This window comes from Xenopus laevis, chromosome 2L (genome assembly GCF_017654675.1).
Source record: "Xenopus laevis strain J_2021 chromosome 2L, Xenopus_laevis_v10.1, whole genome shotgun sequence".
In the NCBI taxonomy this organism is placed as follows: domain Eukaryota; kingdom Metazoa; phylum Chordata; class Amphibia; order Anura; family Pipidae; genus Xenopus; species Xenopus laevis.
The window spans coordinates 75,648,504-75,672,577 of NC_054373.1; the positions used below are offsets into that span (position 1 = coordinate 75,648,504).

The 24,074-nt window shown below is 39.1% G+C and overlaps 1 protein-coding gene across 1 annotated transcript in view; it reads left to right on the top strand.

Moving 5' to 3' along the window:
• The window catches only part of LOC121399983 (chemokine-like protein TAFA-2), a 204,145-nt gene that overhangs the window by 66,679 nt on the left and 113,392 nt on the right, over positions 1-24,074 (top strand). The window contains exon 2 of the mRNA XM_041582071.1: positions 20,790-20,905. Coding sequence (XP_041438005.1) covers positions 20,791-20,905 — 115 coding nt within the window. The 5' untranslated portion in view covers position 20,790. The remainder of the gene's footprint in view (positions 1-20,789; positions 20,906-24,074) is intronic.

Genomic DNA, 24,074 nt, shown 5'->3' on the forward strand with positions numbered 1-24,074 from the left:
TTGAAATTAGTTTTTGTTTAAACTTTTTATTTTCCTTTAGTCTGGCTCTGCCTCTTCAAACAATGTAATTGGATTCATGCCTCCTCCAGGTGTTTTAAGCAGTTTTTATCAGCTGACTTCAAACATTGTTTCAGGAGTCAGAACCAGGAGTGCTGAGTCCAGTTAACTGCTGGACAAATACTGCTTAATATTACTTTTACATGTAGCTTAGTAACTAAAAATTTGTAATTAATTTCTATTAGAAAGCTGCTTAGAATTAAATTTTATTTTAATATGCTAGTTTTTGAGTGGAGGACCCCCTTAAAGAACAAATCTAGAAAGTATTTAGCTGTTACTAATGCTGGTTTTATTACATCTCCCCCTTATACATTTGCATCAGTCTAGCTGTACATTCTCTCCATTAATAAATCAGCAGGCCACACTCCAATATAATGGCTAGTGATGGGCGAATTTGCGGCGTTTCACAGTAATTTTTGGCGGTAATTTTTCGCTAATAATGGCTTGTTCTAGGGAAAGAGAAGATGATTCAATTGAAACTTTGCATGTATATATATATATATATATCAGAAAACAAACAAACCGCACTCCAAGGACTTCGTGTCTCAAAAGCCAAGTGAAGGTTTATTCTTGCTCAACGATTCGGCGCTCCAACTGAGGCCGTCTTGACTGGCACCCAGGCATTTGAGGACAGTTTAGAGTGCACCAGTTGTATGGGATTTATATATATATATATATATATATATATATATATATATATATATATATATCTATCTATCTATCTATCTATCTATCTATCTATCTATCTATCTATCTATCTACATATAGATAGATATATATATATATATCTATATCTATATATAGATATATATATAGATATATATATATATATATATATATATATATATATATATATATATATATATATATATATATATATATATATATATATATTAAAAAAGGGGGTTTTAGTTTTAAATTATGATCATAAAATTGGGCAAACTCAATATGGTGGTCCTAACTATTTACTTTTGGTCTGGTTTTGTTCTCGGTTGTCACCTCCACAGTAGCACACTGTATCTCGGGATAAGTGTCTCCTGCTTGATGCCAACAGCATTTATAATTGGAGAGGGGTTGCCACAACTAAGGCATTGAATTTTTACAGGCTTGCTGCTTCCTCCAACGTATATGATTTTTAAAAGGGAGTGATTGCCCAGACCGACACCAAAATAAGGGTCTAAATGGGCTTTATTCTCCCCCATGCCACAGCATTTAATAAAGAGAGGCTGCCAGAATCACAGGCTTACTCCCACCTCCCCGCTTACAGCTTTTAAGAGTGAACACCCGGGGCAGACACTCTCTTTTAAAAGCTGTAAGGTTAAGAATTTTTAAATTTCTTTGAAAATGCTGCTCTTACTAAGAGCTAGTACAGGGCTCATTTCATTTACTTCTCTCAGTGCAAATCCATAAGCAACATGAGTTTGAAAGCCTATCCTTGCCAGTAAAACTGATCCTTTATTAAAAAATTGCTATTTTTTGTCTAAAGAACATTATCATTTAAGAATGTTTCTCATTTTTTGTTTGTTTCACTGTTGATGCTATGGAATATGTTTTTATTTGCCTTTGAGAGGTTGTTACAGTATGTGCAGCTGAAGCAAATTAAACTAAGGCGGAGAGGAGATTTTTATTGCAGGCATAAAATACATTTCTTCCTGCTCCAGAATTTTTGTGTGTTATTCGTGCAGGGCAATGAGATACATTTCTTGATGAAGGTTAAAATCTCATATCATAATAATGAGAAAATCTGAAAGTGATAATTAGATATGTGTAATTAAAACAATGAAAAAGAGTCAGCTGATAATGGCTAGCAGCATGAAACTTCCTTTGTTAAGACAAGAAGGCAAAAACAGGATCTTTCATTAAAGGAAAACATATATTCGAAAAATATTTTACTTTTGATATGCTTTTTAAATATTTCACTGTGCATATTTTAGCATGAATACCTATTATTACATTGAAGTTCTTTTTATGATTATATACATTTAGATGGGGACATACCATTTCACTCAGGAGTGGTTTCAGAAAATTGGATATATCCAAAGGAGAAATTAAGTAATCATGCAATGTTCCCCTATTGTAAGTCCCTATAATGCATTCATCTAATTATTGTAGTGCGTCTTTCTTGACCAGATAAAGCTGCTATTGAAGAGAGTAAGCATCGATTATACAAGAAACTCTATCTGGCAGTGTTATGTTTTAAAGGAGACATACAGGATAATAATTTATTTTATCTTTTAAAAATAGTCCCTTTATAGGAGCTCCCCATAGATGTTCACTGGTCCCTGTCCTTGTTTCAAATGAGGGGTGGGCGTGTCCCAACAGTCCCTGCCAGAAGCACAGTAGGAGGGGGACAGCCAATCACAGCCCTGCAGTCACACAAGCAAAGTCATGTTTCAGTTCCCTATCAGGTCCTGTTAGATGCTGATTGGTTTCTGTCTTTTAGTGCAGTGAGCTGAGTAGCGCAGGCTCATCTGCACAACCTGAGAATTCAGGGAACAGGAATTAGAAGAGAAGGATTTAGGGATGCACTGAATCCACTATTTTGGATTCAGCCAAACCCCCGAATCCTTCGCGAAAGATTCGGCCGAATACCAAACCGAATCCGAACCCTAATTTGCATATGCTAATTAGGGGTGGGAATGGGGAAATATTTTTTACTTCCTTGTTTTGTGACAAAAAGTCATGAGATTTCCCTCCCTGCCCCTAATTTGCATATGCAAATTAGGATTCGAATTCGGTTCGGCTGGGCAGAAGTATTCGGCCGAATCCGAATCCTGCTCAAAAAGGCCGAATCCCGTACCGAAACCTGGATTCGGTGCATCCCTAGAGGGATTATTAGGGTTTTTGCAGAAATATTCAATAAATCAGCCTGAAACACTACTTTTATAAGCACAATTCTTCTATAGCTAAATGAGTATAATGCACTGTACATTCTTTTTTTACACAAAATGTCTCCTTTAAGTTCTTTCAACCCCTCAGTCATAAGCAGTTGCTACCTTACATTTGTAATCGAAATTTATGTTATTTTATGTTTAAGTATTACCACATTAGTTGATACCATTTAAGTCAGATCATTTTCTGAAGCTTTATGACAAAACAAAATACTGAATTCAGTTCCTGAAGCTTATTAAGACAGAGCACAGTTTGTAAACTATGTCACGGAAAAATGCCTGCCTTTCTATGAGATGGATGTGATACATAAAAGAAGCAAGTAGTCTTTGATGCCACCAGGGGGAAATAATTCCTTGTTACAGAGGATAATGCCTCCTATACCGCATTCCCTTCAGCATTCACTGACTGATTACCTTACATCTAAATCTAATCCAAGTTATTAGCATGCAGGAGATTTACAGAGGAAAACAAAGTCAACAATGCTTATTGCAGCTGGTGACATTTCACGATTTCCATATAGTGCATTAATGACCTGCATTTTCCAGTATTTGGTCAGGATAATACCTAATTATTTTAAGCATTATTTTATGAAACTAATCATATTGGGTGTAATGAATTCATTTGCTAACATTTTGTGTCTCTGTAAATCTGATCAAAATGGTGCTAGGAGATGTGTTTGATTTGGTTTTATCTCATAATTCTTAGTTTTCTTTTTTTTTTTTGTAACTTATGTTTTATTAGCAAGTTTTTCAGTAAATAAAGCACTTAGTGGTACATACAAACAGCAAAGTAATGCATATGTCACAGGTTAGTGCAAAACAACATAAAAAAAAAAAGAAAGTAAAAAAAGGAGCTCCGATAGGAGCAAAAGACATTGTAGTGCAACAGGCATTTGCATAGGTTAAATGGAAGGCAGGCATAATCTGGGGCTATGATAAACTACATACATATTGGGGAGCAAAAAGAGCAATGAGGAGGTGGACTTAGGCGTGGAGGTAGAGCCAGTTATAAGACCAAAGGGACATGGGCATCGTGGCACAAAGCGGGAAGGACTGCATAAGGGTCTCAATGATTGTTAAGAGGCCAAACCCCTAAGTTCCCACAGCGACCAAACCTTGAGGTAGTAATCCATCCTGTTTTGCATGTAGGCAATGTTTGATTCAAATATTCTGTTGCTGTTAACTCTCCGGATGATTTCGGGCTTAGTTGGCGGTGTTGGGTCCTTCCATCTGGAGGCAATTGCTAGGCGAGTAGCCGTTAAGATCTGATTCACTAGAGCCTGACCACTTCTACGTAATTTGGGGATGGGTTTGCCAAGCAAGAGAACAATCGGATCCAATGGGACAGGACGGGCTATTATCTGGCTAATGAGATCTGCTACCTCTTTCCAGAGCTGTTGTACGGAGGGACAGTCCCAAAAAATGTGTGGGAGCGTGCCTTGGGCCCCACAATTCCTCCAGCAAGGAAACAATTTGTGCAAGCGGTCCGGGGTGTAGTACCAGAAGGTTAGAATTTTAAAGATGCTCTCCTTTTGACGGACACAGGAGACCATTCGCCTAGCATTATCCCAAATAAGGGACCAATCTTCAGCTGTCAATGGACGTGGCAATGCCCGATCCCACTTGTCCATGTATTTGTGTCTCAATTGTGTAGGACCGGAGGGAATGGCAAGTAGTTGATAGATTCTGGAGATAAGGCCTTTCTGTGGCAAGCCGACTGTTGCTAGCAGTTCAAAAGCCGTAAGGCGGTTTGCTTTGGCATAAGTGATGTAGGGTCCCAAAAAATGTCGAATCTGGAAGTATTAAAAGAGTCTGATGGGTGTCTGTGGAATCTTATCCCGGATCGTTTGGAAAGGCAGGATCTCATGCGTGAGGGGATTAAGCAGGCCCCGGATCAAAAAAAAATGAGAATTGGACCATTTTGTGTAAAAGGAAGAGTCCATCCCAGGGGGAAACGTAGGGTTTCGTAGAAACGTGGTCAGGGTCGATTTGGAAGAACTTAGGTTGTGCTTGAGCCTAGTTTTACGCCAGATTGAGCAGGTGAGTCGGGTTGCAGAAAGTGCAGAGGTGGGAATCTGAGCAGAGTCCGAGTGGCCCCAAATACAAGCATTTAAATGGAAATCACTTATCAAGACATTTTCAATATGACCCCAACAGGTATGTGAGGACCAGCTAGACCAGGCCAGTAGCTGTCTCAGGTGTGCAGCCTCATAATATTTTTGTAGGTCTGGGATGCCCAAACCTCCCTGTCTAAGTGGTGTCAGTAAGACAAATTTAGCAACTCTGTGGCCTCGGTGAGCCCAGATAAAGTTATGGAATTGAGACTGGATAGTCTTAAATGTAGCTGGGGAGATAGCCACTGGGAGAGTCTCAAATAAGTACAAATATTTAGGCAAAATAGACATCTTTAAAGCTGCTACCCTACCTAGCCAGGAAATGGTGTATTTGGACCAGGTTTCTAGCAAGCTCTTTGTATGTTGTATCAGGGGCTTGAAATTCAGGTTATATGTCTGACTCAAGTCAGCTGGGATCTGGGTGCCTAAGTAGGTGATAGAGCAATCTTTCCATTTATAATTGAAAGCGGCCTTCAAAGCAGATAGGGCTCGCTGTGGGATACGTAGAGGAAGGGCCTCAGTTTTATCAACATTCAATTTGTATCCTGATAGGGTACTATATGTGGTTATCAACTGATGTAAACTTGGCAAGGATACAAGGGGGTTGGTGATGGTGAGCAGGACGTCATCAGCAAAGAGAGCTATTTTATAGTGAATGTTCCCTACTAGGACTCCCGTTATATCTGGATGGAGGCGTATAGTGGCAGCCAAAGGTTCTATACTCAAAGCATAGAGCAGGGGGGATAAGGGGCAGCCTTGCCGCGTCCCATTAAAAATTGAAATGGGTTTACGCGATTGTCCGGGGAGTTTAAGGTAGGCTGAGGGTGTACTGTATAAGTTATGGATGGCAGCAAGGTATGAGCCAGAGAGATTGAGATGTTCCAGCAAAGAGAACAAGTAAGTCCAGTCCAATCTATCAAATGCCTTCTCGGCATCTAGGCTAAGGTTTAAGGACTGGTCGCCTCTCCGCTGGAGAACCTCAATCAGGTCAAAGGTGCGTCTGGTGTTATCCCCCGCTTGTCTGCCTAATATGAAGCCGACTTGGTCCCTGTTGATCAGGCCTGGCAAAATGGGGGCTAGTCTGTTTGCTAAGAGTTTAGAGAACAGCTTTAGATCGGTATTTAGTAAGGCTATGGGCCTATAGTTGGGGCAGATGGTGGGGTCTTTCCCTTCCTTCGGTATCAATGTTAGATAGGAAGTCAAAGTCATGGAAGGGATAGGATCGCCTTGTAGATATAGGTTAAACAGTTGGATCAGGTAGGGTATAAGTATGTGCTGATAGAGTTTGTAATATTTGTAGGGTAGGCTGTCAGGCCCCGGTGATTTCCCAGTGGGCATTTGCTTAAGTACATTTGTGAGTTCCTCTGCAGTAATATTAGCATTCAGAGAGGAAAGGTCATCCTCCGAGGATTTGGGGAGGTTAAGAGACTCCAGAAATCTTGTGATCTGTTCCTTGTGGGTCACAGTATTCGTGTATGCGGGGGTCAGATTATACAGTTTGGAGTAATATTCGAAAAATTGGGAACCGATCAGCCCTGGGTCAAAGGTCAGTTGGCCCGAAGGGAGTTTGAGCGAAGTTATTCTTGAGTGTGCCTGTTGGTGTTTCAATCTTCGGGCTAGTAGGGTGTGTTGTTTGTCTGACTTTTCATAGAAAAGTTGCCGAGTCCAAAGAATGGCCTTTTCTGCCTGTTTGTGCTTTAAAACTGCCAATTCCCTACGCTTTTTATTTAGCTGCCTCAGTAGGGTTTCAGAACCTGACATGTTGTATTGTGTTTCTAAGTCTCGCAGTTGTCTATGCAGCAGAAGGTAGTTGGCCATGCGTGATTTCTTTTTATGGGCCGATAGGGCAATAAGGTGGCCTCTGATCGTAGCTTTATGGGCTTCCCATAACGTGGCTAAGGAATCAACAGAACCTTCATTAAGTGTAAAATAATCCTTGAGCTTGGCTTCAATGTCTTTAAAGGCCTCTGAATCATGTAGGAGGGTTTCATTGAGACGCCAGTGTGTTTCCCTTAGAGGGGGCTTAGACAGTTCCAAAGTGAGGGTGATAGGAGCATGATCGGACCAAGTGATTGGAAGGATGTCAGAGGAATGTCGCAAATGGAGGCAGGGATGCGATACAAAGAAATAGTCAATACGGGAGTGAGTTTTGTGCACCGGGGAATAGAAAGTGTATTGCCTATCTGTTGGGTGAGTGATACGCCAAGCATCGAATAAGTGGGCTTGTCTCATGGATTGTCTAAAAAGCCTGGAAAGAGTATGGGCAGCCTGATCAGGTGACGGGTGTGACCTGTCTGAGACTTGAGAATAGGTTAGATTAAAGTCCCCTCCCATGATAGTGTGAATAGGGGTGTGGCTTTGGGCTTTACGAATAATTTTATGAATAAAATGGATCTGTTTCCTATTTGGGGAATATATATTTAGGAGCATTACTGGTAATTGAGCGTACCTCCCTGTTAACAGTAAATAATGACCATTTGGGTCAGGGATAGCCTGGTCAACTGAGAATGGGCAGTCCTTGTGGATAAGAATGGCAACACCTGCCTTTTTATGTGGGCCTGAGGAATAAAAGCTTTTGGGATAAAATTTGGAGGTAATTTTGCCCGAGCCACTTGCAGGGAAGATTTGAGGTCTGCGGCTCCGGAGGGGCAAGACAGGCTCCTCCAGGTGGGGATATGATCACTGTGCCCTGGTGGAAACTAGTCCGAACTGGGTGGTGCTTGAAGCAGAAAGGTCTGCGTCCGAACCAGAAGATCCAGTGCGTTGGGACAATAGTCCATAGTTGAAGTGAAGACCCAAGGGGGTCAGGACAGAATATTGTCAAGTTTCCCGAGGGGGAGAGGGGCTCAATTACAGCCTTGGCGGGGCGATGTTGCTGCTAACAGTGGCCCATTGAGGCTTGATGGGAAAAGTCGGGTGAGCCTGAGTCGCCTTGCCGTTCGGTCCCGGTGGTTCTTTGGTGGGAAGGCCAAGCGCCTTTAAGAATCTGTCTGCGTTCTGGGGGTTGTGCAGAATGTATGAGTGGCCGGCACGGTTGACAACCAGTTTGAATGGGAACCCCCATCTGTAGGGAATCCCATGCTCCCTAAGCTTTTGTGTGAGGGGTCGCAGTTCACGCCTCTTACCCAAGGTGATAGGGGAGAGGTCCGCAAAAATCTGGATCTTATGATTGCGGAAGTCCAGAGTGTTGGTGGATCTCGTGGTAGCCAATATGGCCTCCCTGCCTTGGTAGTAGTGGAAGCAGGTTATGATGTCCCGTGGGGGCTTAGGAGAGGAAGGCTTGGGGCCTAGGGAGCGATGGGCCCTATCAAATCTCCACATGGTAACCGGGATGTCTGGACAAATCTGGGAGCAGAGGTCCTTGAGGTAGTTAGGAATCTCTGAAGGTGTAACCTCCTCTGGGACCCCTCTAAATCTCAGGTTTTGTCTGCGGGACCTGTTTTCCAGGTCCTCGCACGTCCCGCAATTGGAATATCTCCTCCCGAAGCGCGCCATTATCATCCTCAACAGTCATGAGGCGTTGTGCCAAATCATCAGTAAAGTTCTCCAATTTGTCAGTACGGTCCCCAATATCAGTGACCTCCCTCTGGATCTCTTTTATCGCAACATTAACTGCTGCAGAGACAGTTTGCGTAATGGTGGAGGTGAGGGCCGTCTGTAAATAAGAAAGCTGTTCAGCCAGTATCTGTGCGGTCACAGGCTGCTCTAATGCGCGTTCGGTGTGCAGTGCATCCGCGGGAGAATGTTGAGGGGATTGGTGTTTTGGGGTCGAGGCAGGCGAAGTACTCACAGAACCGGTAGGTGAAGCAGCCGTATGAAGCGGTTCCGGCGCCATCTTGAGAGCTCCGCAGTAAGTCCCGGCCGGGGGTTTTGTGAAGGTATGGCGACATGGTGGTGCGTTGTGCACGGGTCCCCCTTCTCCCCATGCTGCTGTGTCTTGCGTGAATGACCCGAGCTGTGTATCGGCGTGAATAATTGCTTATGTTCGGGCTGCTATGGATCAGACGGACGGAGCTCCTATCACAGACGTCTGTTCTCCACCATGGCTAAGGACCGCCCCCTCTTAGTTTTCTTTTTATACTTAATTAATAATTAATCTGGGGATCTCGAATATTGTCTTGTTTATTTTCTAATGCAATATTTACAGTTTTAAAATAGTAGCACAATTTTGATGGAAGTAGTATTTCTAGTACCGTATATACTCGTGTATAAGCCGACCCGTGTATAAGCCGAGGTACCTAATTTACCTAAGAAAACTGGAAAAATTTATTGACTCGTGTATAAGCCTAGGGGCTGATTGAAAATCAATCTGTACCTGCACCCACTGAATAACAATGAAAGGTAGGCCTGCCCACAGTTTAAAAAAAAAAAATTGTAAGCACACCAGTCACAGTAAAATAACTTATAACTCAACCAGGGGCAGAGAGATGGAGAGATGCAGCAACTACATACGAGGCTCCTTCTGCGGCCCCAACAGTGTGCAGGACACATGTAAATGTTTACAGTCCGCAGCAAGAGCTTTGAAATTCCTCTGCTTATTTTGGTCACAAACTCTTCTAGGAGAATATGGCCTGGATGGGGGAAGGGGGTCCAATAATCCCATTATTATAAATAAGCCCCTGTTTAGCAGTTGGTGCTGCCATGCTGGTTCCTGTAGGGAGAAGATAATCCATATAGAATACAGGGCTAGCAGTGGTTGCTGGGAAATAACACAATACTTTATACAAAAGGGCCCTGGTCCTGCTACCTCCATGCCTGAATATGGTCAGGACTCTGTGACTGACTGTCACGATCGCTGCCCGGAGCAGGTCCAGGAGCTCCGGGCGGCGCGTCCTTCCCTGCCGGCGTCCTTCCAAAATGGCGGCGCCCATGGCCGCCACGTGGGTAGAGGCGCCGGCGCCGGCAGGGAAGGACGTGACAGTCAGTCACAGAGTCCTGATGCGCTATGGGAGAGGGAGGTGTGTTGGGGCCGCAGAAGGAGCCTCGTATCCGGTGAGGGATTGGCTACAGTATCCGGTGAGGGATTGGCTACAGTATGTGCGTATGACCCGCGTATAAGCCGAGGTCGAGTTTTTCAGCACATTTTGGGTGCTGAAAAACTCGGCTTATACGCGAGTATATACGGTATATACTGTAACATGGGGTAAAGGGGTGGGTTAATTCTTTCAATCAGATAGGAATAACATATACTGGTCTGTGTGGGAGACTTGCACAGAAAGGAGGCAGAAGTATTGGTGCAGCCAAATCGGTGCTTGTACAGGTATGAAATCTGATATCCTTAAACTCATTATCCAGAAAGCTCTGAATTAAGGAAGGGATAATCCCATAGACGATTTTATCCAAATAATTCAAATTTTTAAAAATGATTTCATTTTCCTCTGTAATAATGAAACTGTACCTTGTATTTGATCCAAACTAAGATATAATTAACCATTACTGGATGCAAAATCAGTCTATTGGGATTATTTAATATTTACACAATATTTCAGTAGACTTAGGGGGTTATTTACTAAAGTCAAATTTTTATGATCAAACTTTTTTTTGGCAAAAACTCAAAATTTATGATACCCCTGCTGCAAAATGCCCAATCGAAAATCTGCCATATGAAATTTCAAAGTCCTGTATATGTAAATGGGAGAGGCACCTATACCAAATTGAAGTTATTGTGGTCTGCGCTGGGTTTATCCAGAAAAACCTACGATTTTGGAAAAAAAAACACAAAAATTTTTAGTGATTTAAGTTTTCACTCAATTTTATTGTGTTTTTTCAAGATCCTATTAATTTAAATTATTTTATTAATAAATAAGCTAAAATCGGGCAAGAGAGTTTGGTCAATCTTTTTTTTTTAAGGGTTCTTTTATCAAAGGTTGAATGTTAGAGTTTTTTACGCCTCGAATGAACTTGAAAAAACTCAAATGGAGTTGTGAGTTTGAGTTACGAAACCCAAAAGCTCAAATTGATCACGTTTTAGGCAGGATAAACCTCAAAAGCTTGGGCAAAACCTCAGAAAAAAAGCTTGAACATCATGCAGGCCTTCAAATGGTTCAAGGGACCTCTGCCATTGACTCCACATGATATTGACAGGTTTTACATGGTGTATTTTTGGATTCAAGCTATTTCCAGGGTCAGGGAAATAATACGTTTTTAAAAAATTTTTATTTTCTTTCAAAAAATTTGAGTTGCTTTGTAACCCGAAAATGTGAGTTTTGACCAAAAAAAAAAACAACAACTTGATAACTCAAATTTAATTTCTGAAGACCAAATTACAGAAAGATCCTTTATCCGGAAAACCTCACATCCCAAGCATTCTGGGTAAAATGCCTCACACCTGTATAGCAAAGCCCTAGCAAAACCATGAATAGAGTTCCTTAACTCACTGATAAAGAATAGCAATGACTGTTATTGAAATATTATGAATGTGACAGATATAAAGTACAGCAATCAGATGCAAACATAATGCATATGATATATTGTTAATTCACAAATAAATGGAAGCCTAGAGCAGACTTCACTTATAACCTGGCAATGGCCTCCTTGAGACATACCATAAACAGGTCTGATTTTCATAAATGAATTCTGCTACATAACACTACTTTATTCTTTATTATAAAATACATACTCTAGTTGATTTTAGATGAAATATTATTTCAGAAGCGCACATTCAATAACAACTCAAGTTATATGCATACCACTTTTGCTCTATACTGCCATGGTGTCAATCATAATTACTGTATATTTATAATTTCACCCTCCTATGGACAATAAAAGTATTATCAATTAGGGGTACCTCTTGTTTATCAGAGAGCAATCTATGGCAATATCGTCCCTAGAGCTAATCAAAACATAGCATTCCAAGCTTCACATTCAGTGTTGGACTAGGGGTGTTGGGCCCACCAGGCTGGCACATCAAGGGTTCGCACACACACCCACCCAGGGACCCTGACCCCTCACCTGCCAACTTTCTGGCCGCCTGCACCAAATGTAACCCTCCTCCCCTGCCAGGACAGGGAGAGCCTAGTTTCAAGCAGGTTGGGGGAGTAAGTCTGGGCTGACAGGGGCCACAAGGGCTGAGGCCCACCGGAATCTTTTTCTGGTGTTACACTTGCCCAGTCCAACCCTGTTTGTGCAGCTAGGTTTGGGATTTAAAGGGAAGCTGACACCAAAAAAACTTCTTTTAAAAAAATGATTCTTCATTTGAAGTTACCTATATGTCATGCTGACTGTTTTCTCCTTAAAGCTTTCTTTCACTTAATAAACCCAGTTCTGCATCCGACTGTGGCCGACTGTGGCAGCCAGACTCCTGCTTCCTGTCAGAATGTGAGCTTGATGATGTCACAAAGGGGGCGGAGCTTCCCCCTCCTCTCCGCTATATCTCTCTGGCGTCTGTGAACCACGTGTGCTTTAGTAACTGATTTGCTAAGTACTGTAACTTGGTCATCATTTATATAGTTTCTTTATTATTATATAATGAAGTATAAATGCATATTCATTCTCTTTCTCACAGTGTCACACTGTTTCGGTGACTTGCGGCTGCCGCTGCGGAACTGTTATGTCCTCCTCCTCCTGGGGCTTCTCCGATCTAGCCGGCAAGACTGTGGCAGCAGCTGAGGCCAAACACAGGCCCCTGTCCTGGAGTCGGAAGGGCTCTCCTCCTGACGGGCGAGTGTTGGCGCAGAGAAGATGCGCATGGAACTAGCACGTCTCTTAGCGCCGAAGACAGTCTGCTCGCTGGGCCTTGATACATCACGCGGTGCACTGGGTAGAGGATCTAAGAATACTGTGTTCAAATGATAAGGACAGCAAACAGCCCGAGATGGAAATAGTGTGCGAACTACAGATGTTGGACTTCTCTTCTCATACCGGCTGTTACATCAGCGCGCAAATGACATCACCAAATCTATCCGCCCTCCACCCAGTGCACCGCGTGATGTATCAAGGCCCGGCGAGCAGACTGTCTTCGGCGCTAAGAGACGTGCTAGCTCCATGCGCATCTTCTCTGCGCCAACACTCGCCCGTCAGGAGGAGAGCCCTTCCGACTCCAGGACAGGGGCCTGTGTTTGGCCTCAGCTGCTGCCACAGTCTTGCCGGCTGGATCGGAGAAGCCCCAGGAGGAGGAGGACATAACAGTTCCGCAGCGGCAGCCGCAAGTCACCGAAACAGTGTGACACTGTGAGAAAGAGAATGAATATGCATTTATACTTCATTATATAATAATAAAGAAACTATATAAATGATGACCAAGTTACAGTACATAGCAAATCAGTTACTAAAGCACACGTGGTTCACAGACGCCAGAGAGATATAGCGGAGAGGAGGGGGAAGCTCCGCCCCCTTTGTGACATCATCAAGCTCACATTCTGACAGGAAGCAGGAGTCTGGCTGCCACAGTCGGCCACAGTCGGATGCAGAACTGGGTTTATTAAGTGAAAGAAAGCTTTAAGGAGAAAACAGTCAGCATGACATATAGGTAACTTCAAATGAAGAATCATTTCTTTAAAAGAAATTTTTTTGGTGTCAGCTTCCTTTTAAGCTGTAAAATGTCACTGTTCACTTACTGCAATGTCAAGGAAGGGGTTGCCTCTCAGTCCAAAAGATTGTTTTATGTTCTATTCACACCACAGAGCAATAGATCCTAAACTGTGGATGATCCCCAGGTGACTCCTTAAAGGAATAGTTCAGTGTGAAAATAAAAACTGTGTAAATAGATAGGCTGTGCAAAATAAAAAATGTTTCTAATATAGTTAGTTAGCCAAAAGTGTAATATATAAAGGCTGGAGTGACTGGATGTCTAATAAAACAGCCGGAATCCAACTTCCTGCTTTTCAGCTCTATAACTCTGAGTTAGTCAGCGACTTGAAGGGGGGCCACATGGGACATTTCTGTTCAGTGAGTTTGTAATTGATCCTCAGCATTCAGCTCAGATTCAAAAGCAACAGAAATGACCCATGTGGCCCCCCCTCAAGTCTCTGATTGGTTACTGTCTGGTAGCCAGGGCAACCAGTCAGTGTAAACCAAGAGAGTTGAAAAGCAGGAAGTAGTGATCTGACTGACTTGTTATACATGAAATCACTCCAGCCTTTATACATTACATTTTTGGCTAACTAACTATATTAGAAACATTTTTTATATTGCACAGCCTATCTATTTACCCAGTTTATATTTTTACACTGAACAATTCCTTTAAATCTGCACAATATACACTTGTTGCATGTGTGGCTTTAATAAAGGTTAAAAATAATAAAAGGAAGAATACAATAAGAATGTATTTTCTATGCATGGCTTTTGTTTAGTGAAAAAAATATATTTCAGTATGTCTGTTTTACAAAAAAAAGTAGCAATGAAAGTTCTACAAACTAGCAAGTCTCTTGTGACTGCTCAATGTAGTTATACTTTTGCATTAAGTCCTGCCTTATATTATGAATGCTGCTTGCATAGAACCACAAATGAAACATTTCTAGAAGAAAAAATATATCAGAAAAGCAATGAATTTTTTTTATATATATATAAGCATTTTTCCCATTTGCACTTTTGGATGATTGAAAGCAAAATTGCTTATTGTAAACATACATTAAATATACAACATATAAAATCCTAAAATTGAATATATTCTTCTGTTTTTAGCTTTTTCCTTACATAATGCAGTAGTGTAGCATTGCTGTCAGGCATTTCTGGATAATGGGCTGTGGATGACAGCACTATTGGATTTGATGCATCAGACGAGTGTTTTTTTTAGGATCTGAGACATTATCCCTAGAAGGCTAACACAATATTAAATAACAATTTCGATCAAACTGGTTGAATTGGCTGATAATTCTGATTAATTCAATAAAAATTTAAGAAATAGCCAGGAATTCCACAGGAAATCTGCAGCATTCCATATAATAACTGAAAAATGTTCCTCATTTTTGCCAGCTAATGTAGCCATAGGCTGCTAATAACGTTGAAATATAGAACATAACAAAATGTCTTTTGGGATGCATTTAAATTCTTATGTGTGTTTTCTAGGGGGGAGATTGTGATTAATGTTTTGCACTTTGTCATAGAAAAATGCAGGACAGGAAGAAAATCTAAGCATTTCGTACAGGCTGTATTATTCTTTAGGTTGGATTTCAGATCCAATATATCTTATAGGGGGGCTTCCTTTCCTAGCAGATGAATTAAAGCTCACTCAAATAACTGATTCCAGTACAAACTAAATCTAAAAAAATAACTGCCTACAAATCCTGCATGTAGAGAGACATGATGTCTGGTGAATTTAATAGAGTGAGCTTTAATACATCTTTTAAGCAAAAGGAGCCCGCTCCCATAAGAGATATTGGATTCAACTGTCAATGGATATCTAACAATTTAGTAAAAGAAAATAGATTTTCAAAATATGCAATTGTGAATGAAGTCAGTGGTATATCCACATATATACTGTATTTGTGTGTGTGTATATATATATATATATATATATATATATATATATATATATATATATATATATAAAATCAAAATATTCATTAGATACAGTAAATGGATTAACGGGAGTAAACACAATTGGGCTTATTAATCAAAATTGAGTTTGTGTGATGTTAGAGGTTTTTTTATACTTTAAATAAACTTATTTTTAAAAAACGAATTAATGCTTGTTTATTTATAAAAAAAATCTGAATATATAAAATTTGATTGAAAAAACTAAAAAAATTTGAATAGCTAAATTTTTCCTCTATTTATTAATTTCAGTGGGTCAAAATTCTTAAACTCACATCAAAAGGATGCATTCAATTTGCTATAGACAGCTCCTATTGACTTCTACATGAACCTGGCAACTTTTAGATGGCAAAGTTTTACATTCAAGCTTTACAAAGTTTATGCATTTAATAAATATCATACATATGAGTTTATTCAAGTACTATTCAAATTTATGAATTATAGTGCAAAATAATCAGATTTGTTGAAAAAAATCCAAATTCAAATGTTGATAAATCTCTACCATTATGTTGTTTTTGTATTTTACTTAAATGTTTTCTAAACCATTGAGCAAAAATGGTAAAAAAATGCATGCACAAGACTACATTATCTTTTATTTGTTTGTGTATGAACAATTTTTTCTGAGGATAATGGTGCAAATAGCCTCTTGTCTCCATAGCTTTTCAAGATACAAAACAAAATGCAAAAATCCACACAAATTATGAAAATTAGAGCTACAGTATGTGCGTTTTAAAACCTTAACTGAACTGAAATGAAGTCACAATTCGACTGGTTTTTAATTTAAGAAAAACTCAAATGGAAAAAACTTGAATCAGCAAGTTCAGGGTTAACATTGAGTTTTCAGTGAAAAAGAAACTTGAATTGCTCAAATTGATTGAGGGAAACCCACCAAAAAAACCCATCATAAAGACTATTAACATCTTCAAATGGTTCAAGGGACCTCTTCCATTGACTCCTACATGACGTTGACAGGTTTTAGATGGTGTTCTTTTGGATTTGAGCTACTGTATTTTCAAGGTCAGGGTAAAATAAATCTCAAACAATTTGAGTTTTGTTAACCCCAAAAAACTATTTTTGACCAAAAAATAACCTCAAAAACTCAAATATTTTGTGAAAACACAACTCAACCCTTAATAAATCTGCCCCTAAGTGGGAAAACATAAAAGTAAACCTTTCTAGTTATTTTTTGAATAATTCTAGTGATTCGACACAATGGAGGAAACTTGATAAAATTCATGAAGAGAACAAATTTTCGAATAAATATTTGAACGTCACAATATAATATTCTTCATAAGGCTTTTATCGCGTTGTGAATCTTAATTGCCATTTTGAACCTGCTTGAAAGTGGTGTAATCTTTTGAAGTAAAAAAACTCTCATTGAGTTTTATTACATACACTGCACACTATTAAAAAAAATCTAAGTTGTTTGGGGAAAAACTTTGATTCGAATTTGATCTAATGACTATTACTTCGATTCGTATGATTCAAATTTGCCCGAATATGGACCTATTCGATCAAAAAAACTTACCTATTCGGCCAAAAAACCCTTCGACTTAATTTCAGTTGGTCTTTTTGAATTCGAATTTCGACCTTTTTCAAATTGAAATTTGACCCTTGATAAATATGCCCTGTAATGTATTTAACCCAAATACCATATGATATTTTAATGTTGAGATTTAAGAGTTAATCGAAGGAAACCTGACATTTTTTCCCTGCTGAGCATAATTGACTTAAGTGATGTCAAGTACTTTTTCCCACTGTCTGCAGGGAGACTAATTCCTTTACAGTATGTTATAATTGTCCTGAAAATAAAGAGATATGTCTTGGCAAATGCTGTAAAGTGTGACCATTGTATCCTAATATTGTTTAAGTCTTATAGCAGTCAACTATTGCATACTTTGGGACTAGGGATGTAGCGAACCGGCGAGTATGTGTTCGTGAACGCCGTTCGCGAACACCGGCAAAAAATGCGAACAGTTCGCGAACTGTTCGCGAACTTCGAGCATCCGAAAATCGTTCGATTCGAACGATCGTAGGATTTTTAATCGTTGGGTTGTTACTAACATTATTAATGGGAATCCACTGCATGTGCTCATTTGTAAAGTAACTAAATTGACACAGCTGGCTGCACTCCAAAGCCTATACTTCCCACTTCCAGGATTAGCTCCGCTTCTTTGCACAAAATTGGCCAATCATCAAAGATCTCTAAAACAGAAACAAAAAGAAGTTTGAAATGTATTGACACTTTTTATTTAAAGGGGTTGTTCACCTTTGAGCTAACTTTTATGATGTAAAAAGTAATATTCTGAGACAATTCGCAACTGGTTTTTATTTTTTATTATTTATTTAGATTTTTATTAAGCAACTCTCCAGTTTGCAATTTCAGTAATCTGGTTGCGAGGGTCCAAATTACCCTAGCAAACATGCATTCATTTGAATGAGAGAATGGAATATGAATAGGAGTGGGCCTGAATAGAAAGAGGAGTAATAAAAAGCAGCAATAGCGATACATTTGTAGCCTTACAGAGCCCCATTTAAAAGCTGAAAAGAGTTGGAAGAAGAAGGCAGACATTTTAAAAACTGTACAAAATGAATAATGACAACCAGTTGAAAAGTTATTTAGAATTGGCCATTTTATTACATACTAAAAGTTAACTTAAAGGTAAACCACCCCTTTAAAACAATATTGCACATGCAAACTTGAATCACCAGAAGCTTATCTACAAAAGTATCACTTCCAACACCTCTACATGTTTTGCACTTCCTCATTCTGAGTTTGAAAACAAAACAGCAATTACATGCCAGTTTCTTTTATATACAGTATTACTCATGAACTGTTACTCAAACTGGACGAACTTCTCATTTTACTGCAGTTTAGGACAATTGCCCAAAGGTCCATGGGGAATTCTGCTCTAATTTCCTAATTAAATTTTCTACTGTGTTCTAGTAAGATCAGCCTTCCTGGAGCAGCCAAAACAAATTAATGACTTTTTATTAAAATATTTCCCAATGGGAATATATATTTCATATCATTTGACATAAATTTTCTCCTTTGTTTTCATTGTCTATAAAATACAGTGAACATTTTCATGGATCCTGCACATTTTTTATAATTATACTTATTGCAAAGTCATAGTTCGAGGTTGCCTTTTTAGAATAATCTGTTAAGAATATTAGCATTTTTGTTCAGCAGGGAATATTTTCTTAGAAAACACTAATAGGGGCATATTTACTAAGCTCGAGTGAAAGATTAGAATAAAAAATACTTTGAATTTCGAAGTATTTTTTTGGCTACTTCGACCATCGAATTGGCTACTTCGACCTTCAACTACGACTTCGAATTGAACGATTTAAACTAAAAATTGTTCGACTATTCGACCATTCGATAGTCAAAGTACTGTCTCTTTAAAAAAAATCTTCGACCACCTACTTCGCCACCTACAACCTACCGAGGTACAATGTTAGCCTATGGGGAAGGTCCCCATAAGCTTTATAAGTATTTTTTTATCGAAGGAAAATCGTTCGATCGATGAATTCATATCCTTCGAATCATATACTAAGCATTAAGACAAATATTTGTGAGGGGTTTGGTATACAGCCAAGTCTAAAAATCAGGAATTCAGTGCATCCCAATTTGTAAGAGGGCATGTTTAGCCTGTATCCAATAATATATGGTGTGTATATATATATATATATATATATATATATATATATATATATATATATATATATATATATACATATATACATTTTTACATGTACAATGTTTTACAGGTTTTTTATTGATTCAAATAAATATTTGTATTGTCAATACTTCCAAAATGATTTGCCAAACACATATTTTTCTTTACCAAATTTTACCATAGGGTGTTTGTCATTATTAGCAGCATTCTGTTTCAAAACTGTATTCTGGGTGTTCCAACAACTATTTTCACTCTCCCAGATGTGTAATAGGAAACCAATGCATTTGGAAGGCTTTTCTTTGCTACCCAGTAGCTTCAAGTAATAAGGCTTTTCTGCAGAGCTCTATGTTGAAGCATAAAGAAGTTGCAATTATTAATACTGTACAGAGATGGGAAAGGATGGAGCTTTACTTATACATAATTGACTTCATAGGTCACCTGGACTGGGATCATTTGTGTTGTATCTGTTAATTTGTTCACACTGTTGTTTTGTGATATCAATTATTTATAGCTGAAGCATGAAAGGGACAGCGAAAAACAAAATACCAGCTCAATAACAATTTAGATTGGACTTTAAAAAAGGACATTTCAGTAAAAAAAATTGCCAGAAAATAGTCACTCTTGTTTTTGGCTTTTTTATGCTTCTTATTACTAATATTGGTGAATCTCAAAAAAATGCATTAAAGGAAAAGGCAAGGCAATTTACATTGGGGGTGCCAAAAGTTAGACCCCCAAGTGTTTTTATTTACTTACCCGACACCCTGGACTGGCCCTCCTATTAGCAGAAATCTGCACCAGCCTGGGGTTCTTCCAGGGAGTACCACATATCGATCCTCTTCCTTCCTCGGTTTTCAGATTTCCAGGAACAGACACATGCACAGTAGAATGAAATAGCCTGTTTAAAGTTGGTAAAGTTCAGCTTTTCGCTCTACTGCACATGACAATCTGTCCGAAGAAGACAGAGGAAGCAGAAAGAGGCTTGCTCCGTGGTGCTCACTGGAAGAACCCTAGGTCTGTGCATTTTTCTGATGATAGAAGCATAGGCCTGTGGTGTCAGGTAAGTAAGTGTCAGGTGTCAATTGTAATTTGCCATTCGTTCTCCTTTAAAGCAGCTGGATCAGTAATTTACAAGTATAGATTTCAAGACATTAGGCTTTGAATTGTTCAATTACCTTTAATCTGAAATCCACAATATAGCAGTAACTAAGAGGCGCATGATTAACCTGGTACTCAAAAGAAAAATTAATATTATAAGCTATAACCCCCAAAAGGCAAATAATAATAAAGGCAAAGTATGCCCAGTAGCAGTAACCCATGGCAATGTTTGCTTTTAAACAATGACCAGTAAATGCTACCTGCTGATTGGTTGCTACTGTATGTGTTACCGCTCCTGGGAAAACGAAGTGCCTTTTATTACATAACTTCCTAAATATGTAAAGTATGCACATGTGTTTGTGGATATTTTCATAGAAAGTGAACCAAACTTTAAGGGTTATGGCTTTTTTTATAGTTATGTTCATATGACTGACTGCCATAATCTTTTTCCTCTATCCTTTATCCCTCTTTTTCAGAATGGGTAGAAGAGAGATACAACGCCTCATCAGATGGGCACTGATTCTTACACTCTGCATTTTAACTCTTTGGGGAAGGATAACAGCAGCATCGTCACATCACAGAATTCATTCAGGTAGGATGACCCTTGATGCTAGTCTATTTGTGCATCCTAAAAATTAAGGGGCTCTCCTATACAGATGTCAAACACTTTCAGTTTTGTTAATGTGTTATTAATTATAATACCCAGCTCTCTCTTTAGATATCCTCATGTTGTTGTATTGTATTGTACTGAACCTTTATCCACCAATTGTGTTGCTTTTCATTGATCATCTTCCTATATGTTATAGATGCTTGTCACATTCAAAAGATTAAAGACAAAACAAGCAAATTTAGTGCATAAAAGCTTTGTTGGTCTCTTCTTGATATGTGTTCGTAAAAAAGGAAAACAGTTATTATTTCATGCAGTGTACTCCCAATACTATAGGACTGTTATTGCAGAAGGGATGAACTTTTGGGGAGCATCATGGAAGGGGCAGATACATCTTTCATTTTCAGCCAGAGACAGGTCAGAACCACCAGTAGTTCAGAAAATCTAATTAGGCGCTCTGGGGCCCATTGAGTGCTGCGATAAAACTGCTGAGATATTTTTCAGTCACTTCTATTAAAAATGTCACCTGAGTAAAAATAATTTCTTTTTCTCTCTGACCCTATATAATGATGAGAAGAGATAAGCGTAGTATTAATGCAGTAGGAAGAGTAATAAACAATAAAATGTTGCCAAAAAAACATATCCCCTGCCACTGTAAATGTAATATAACATATTCAGGCACAGGGCTGCAGGCATCTGGATTATCTACTGAATGAATTTGTCAACAGATTCTAACAGCTCTGAGCATATGCCTTTTTGTATGCATGCTCTTATGGATCACAGTAATTTTTGTTGTGTCATAGACTGGACATTTCTGTCAAACTAATGTGATGCAATTATAAATCTATATTGTAAAATCCTCCTTTTCTCCTCTGCATAACTAAAATGCAAACAGTGAGTCTAATGCAGGGGTAACAACTAACAAGGTCCTTAAAGACTTTAATGGTATAAGCCAGGAAGGGAGGGAAGTCACCTTCCTTAAAGGAGAAGGAAAGGTTAAAACTAAGTAAGCCTTATCAGAAAGGTCCATCTAAATATACCAGTAAACCCCCAAAGTAGTGCTGCTCTGAGTCACCTGTCAAAAGAAACACTGCATTTCTTTCCTTCTATTGTGTACACATGGGCTTCTGTATCAGACTTCCTGCCTTCAGCTTAAATCTCCTTGCCCTGGGCAAGAGCATGCTCAGTTTGCTCCTCTCTCTCCCCCTCCCTTCTCTGCTGTAATCTGAGGCCAGAGCAAGGAGAGACTCAGGCAGGAAGTGATGTCACACCACGTTAATACTGCAGCTCCTATCCTAAACAAACAAAGTTTCTAGAGCTTTTTACTCAGGTATGGTAAAACATTCTACAGAATAAATATAGCATTCTAGCTTCCACTATTGCAGATAATCTATTGGCAATAAAATGCCTCCATAGCTTTCCTTCTCCTTTAAGTTCAGCAGTGTCCAAGTGAGGATATGAGAGTAAGGAGCAGGAATCACTGTACCACCCATCAGCTAACAGCCAATAGGTTTAAAGGGCATGATTTCAGGGTTGGCCTGACATCCAAGGCTCATCTCTCCATCCACTTAGGGAAGGATGCTAGGTAAGCTTTCCACTGAAAACCTGTTTCTATATTCTGCTCCTTTAGCCAAGTCTTCTCTTGTCTACATGTGATTCCCAGCTTGATTTTAATTAAAGCTTTTTTAAGATGCTCATTGCTGATAATTCTAGGGGTTTGACCAGATAATATGCAACTGGCCCTTTCCCTTATACAGGAACATTTTGAGACAGAAATGTATACAATGGCTACAGCATTTAATCACATTTTAAACATAAGTAAATAGGACCTGGCCAGCACATGCTTAAGCAATTATTCCAAAGCCAGAATTCCTTAAGATATTACTGTTCCTCATTAAAGATCTTTGTAATGTGAGGGAAGCATAGTCAAAAACTCCCATTAATTACTGAGTAGTATGAATGCCTCTACCTCCAGAGAAAACTCACAACCACACAGGGGCAGATTTACTAAGCTCGAGTGAATGGTTCGAATGTCAAAATTTCGAATTTCAAAGTAAATTTTTGGGTATTTGACCATCGAATAGGCTATATTCGACCATTCAACTTTGATTCGAACGATTCGAAGTAAAAATCGTTCGACTATTCGACCACTCGATAATCGAAGTACTGTCTCTTTAAAAAAAACGTCGACTTCATACTTCCCCAAATTAAAGCTACCGAAGTGAAATGTTAGCTTATGGGGACCTTCCACAGCACTTTTCTAAGTTTTTTTTGGTCGAATAGAAATCCTTTGATCGATCGATAAAAATCATTCGAATCCTTCGATTCGTTCGTTCGGGCGATTTTTATTCGACTCCAGGATTACCAAATTTGTTGAAAAAACTTTGAATTCAATTTTCGAATTTGAAGTTTTTTAATTCTATGGTCAAATTTCGAAGTTTTTTGTACTTTTGTTATTCACAATAAAAGGCTGATTAGTAATTAATACAGATAATTACTACATGGCAACATAGAAACCAGTGCAAATAGCATCAGAATTTAATAATCAGCCTTGTAGCGTCAGCTTCTATTACAGGATAACCTCATTTTCTGCTTGTGGATTGTGACAATCACTAAGCTTAGCTTCTCAACAGCTGCTCAGAGCCCACTGAGCATGTGAGTATCATAAACACTTTACAAGATGGTGACCCCCTGCGACAAGTTTGAAGTCCTGGATCATTGCTGCTCTTGAGAAGCTGAAACTTTAGTTGCTTGTACAAGTTCAGTATATAACATAGGGCATTTTTAGTCATATTCATTTGTAGGGTTTAGTTTTCCTTTATAGACAATCATCCAGCATTTAAATTTGTAGGAGCTTACTTTGAGGGGTGCACGCCAATTAATGTGTTCACCTTCACATCCTTCAGGCAGAATCCAAAATAGACAGCAGCACTCTGGATAGATAAGCAGTTATATGATGTTAGGATAAGCAGTTATATGAGGTTACTGAAAAAAACAAAATAGTAATTTCTGCTATTCAAAAAGATGGGGTTTTCATCTCATGTGTCTGAAAATATTGATTATAAACTGTATGTATATATCCGTAAGTAAAAAAACAAATAACTAAAACAGAGATTAATTTTATAAGTACAATGTACCACATCTGCAATTTTTC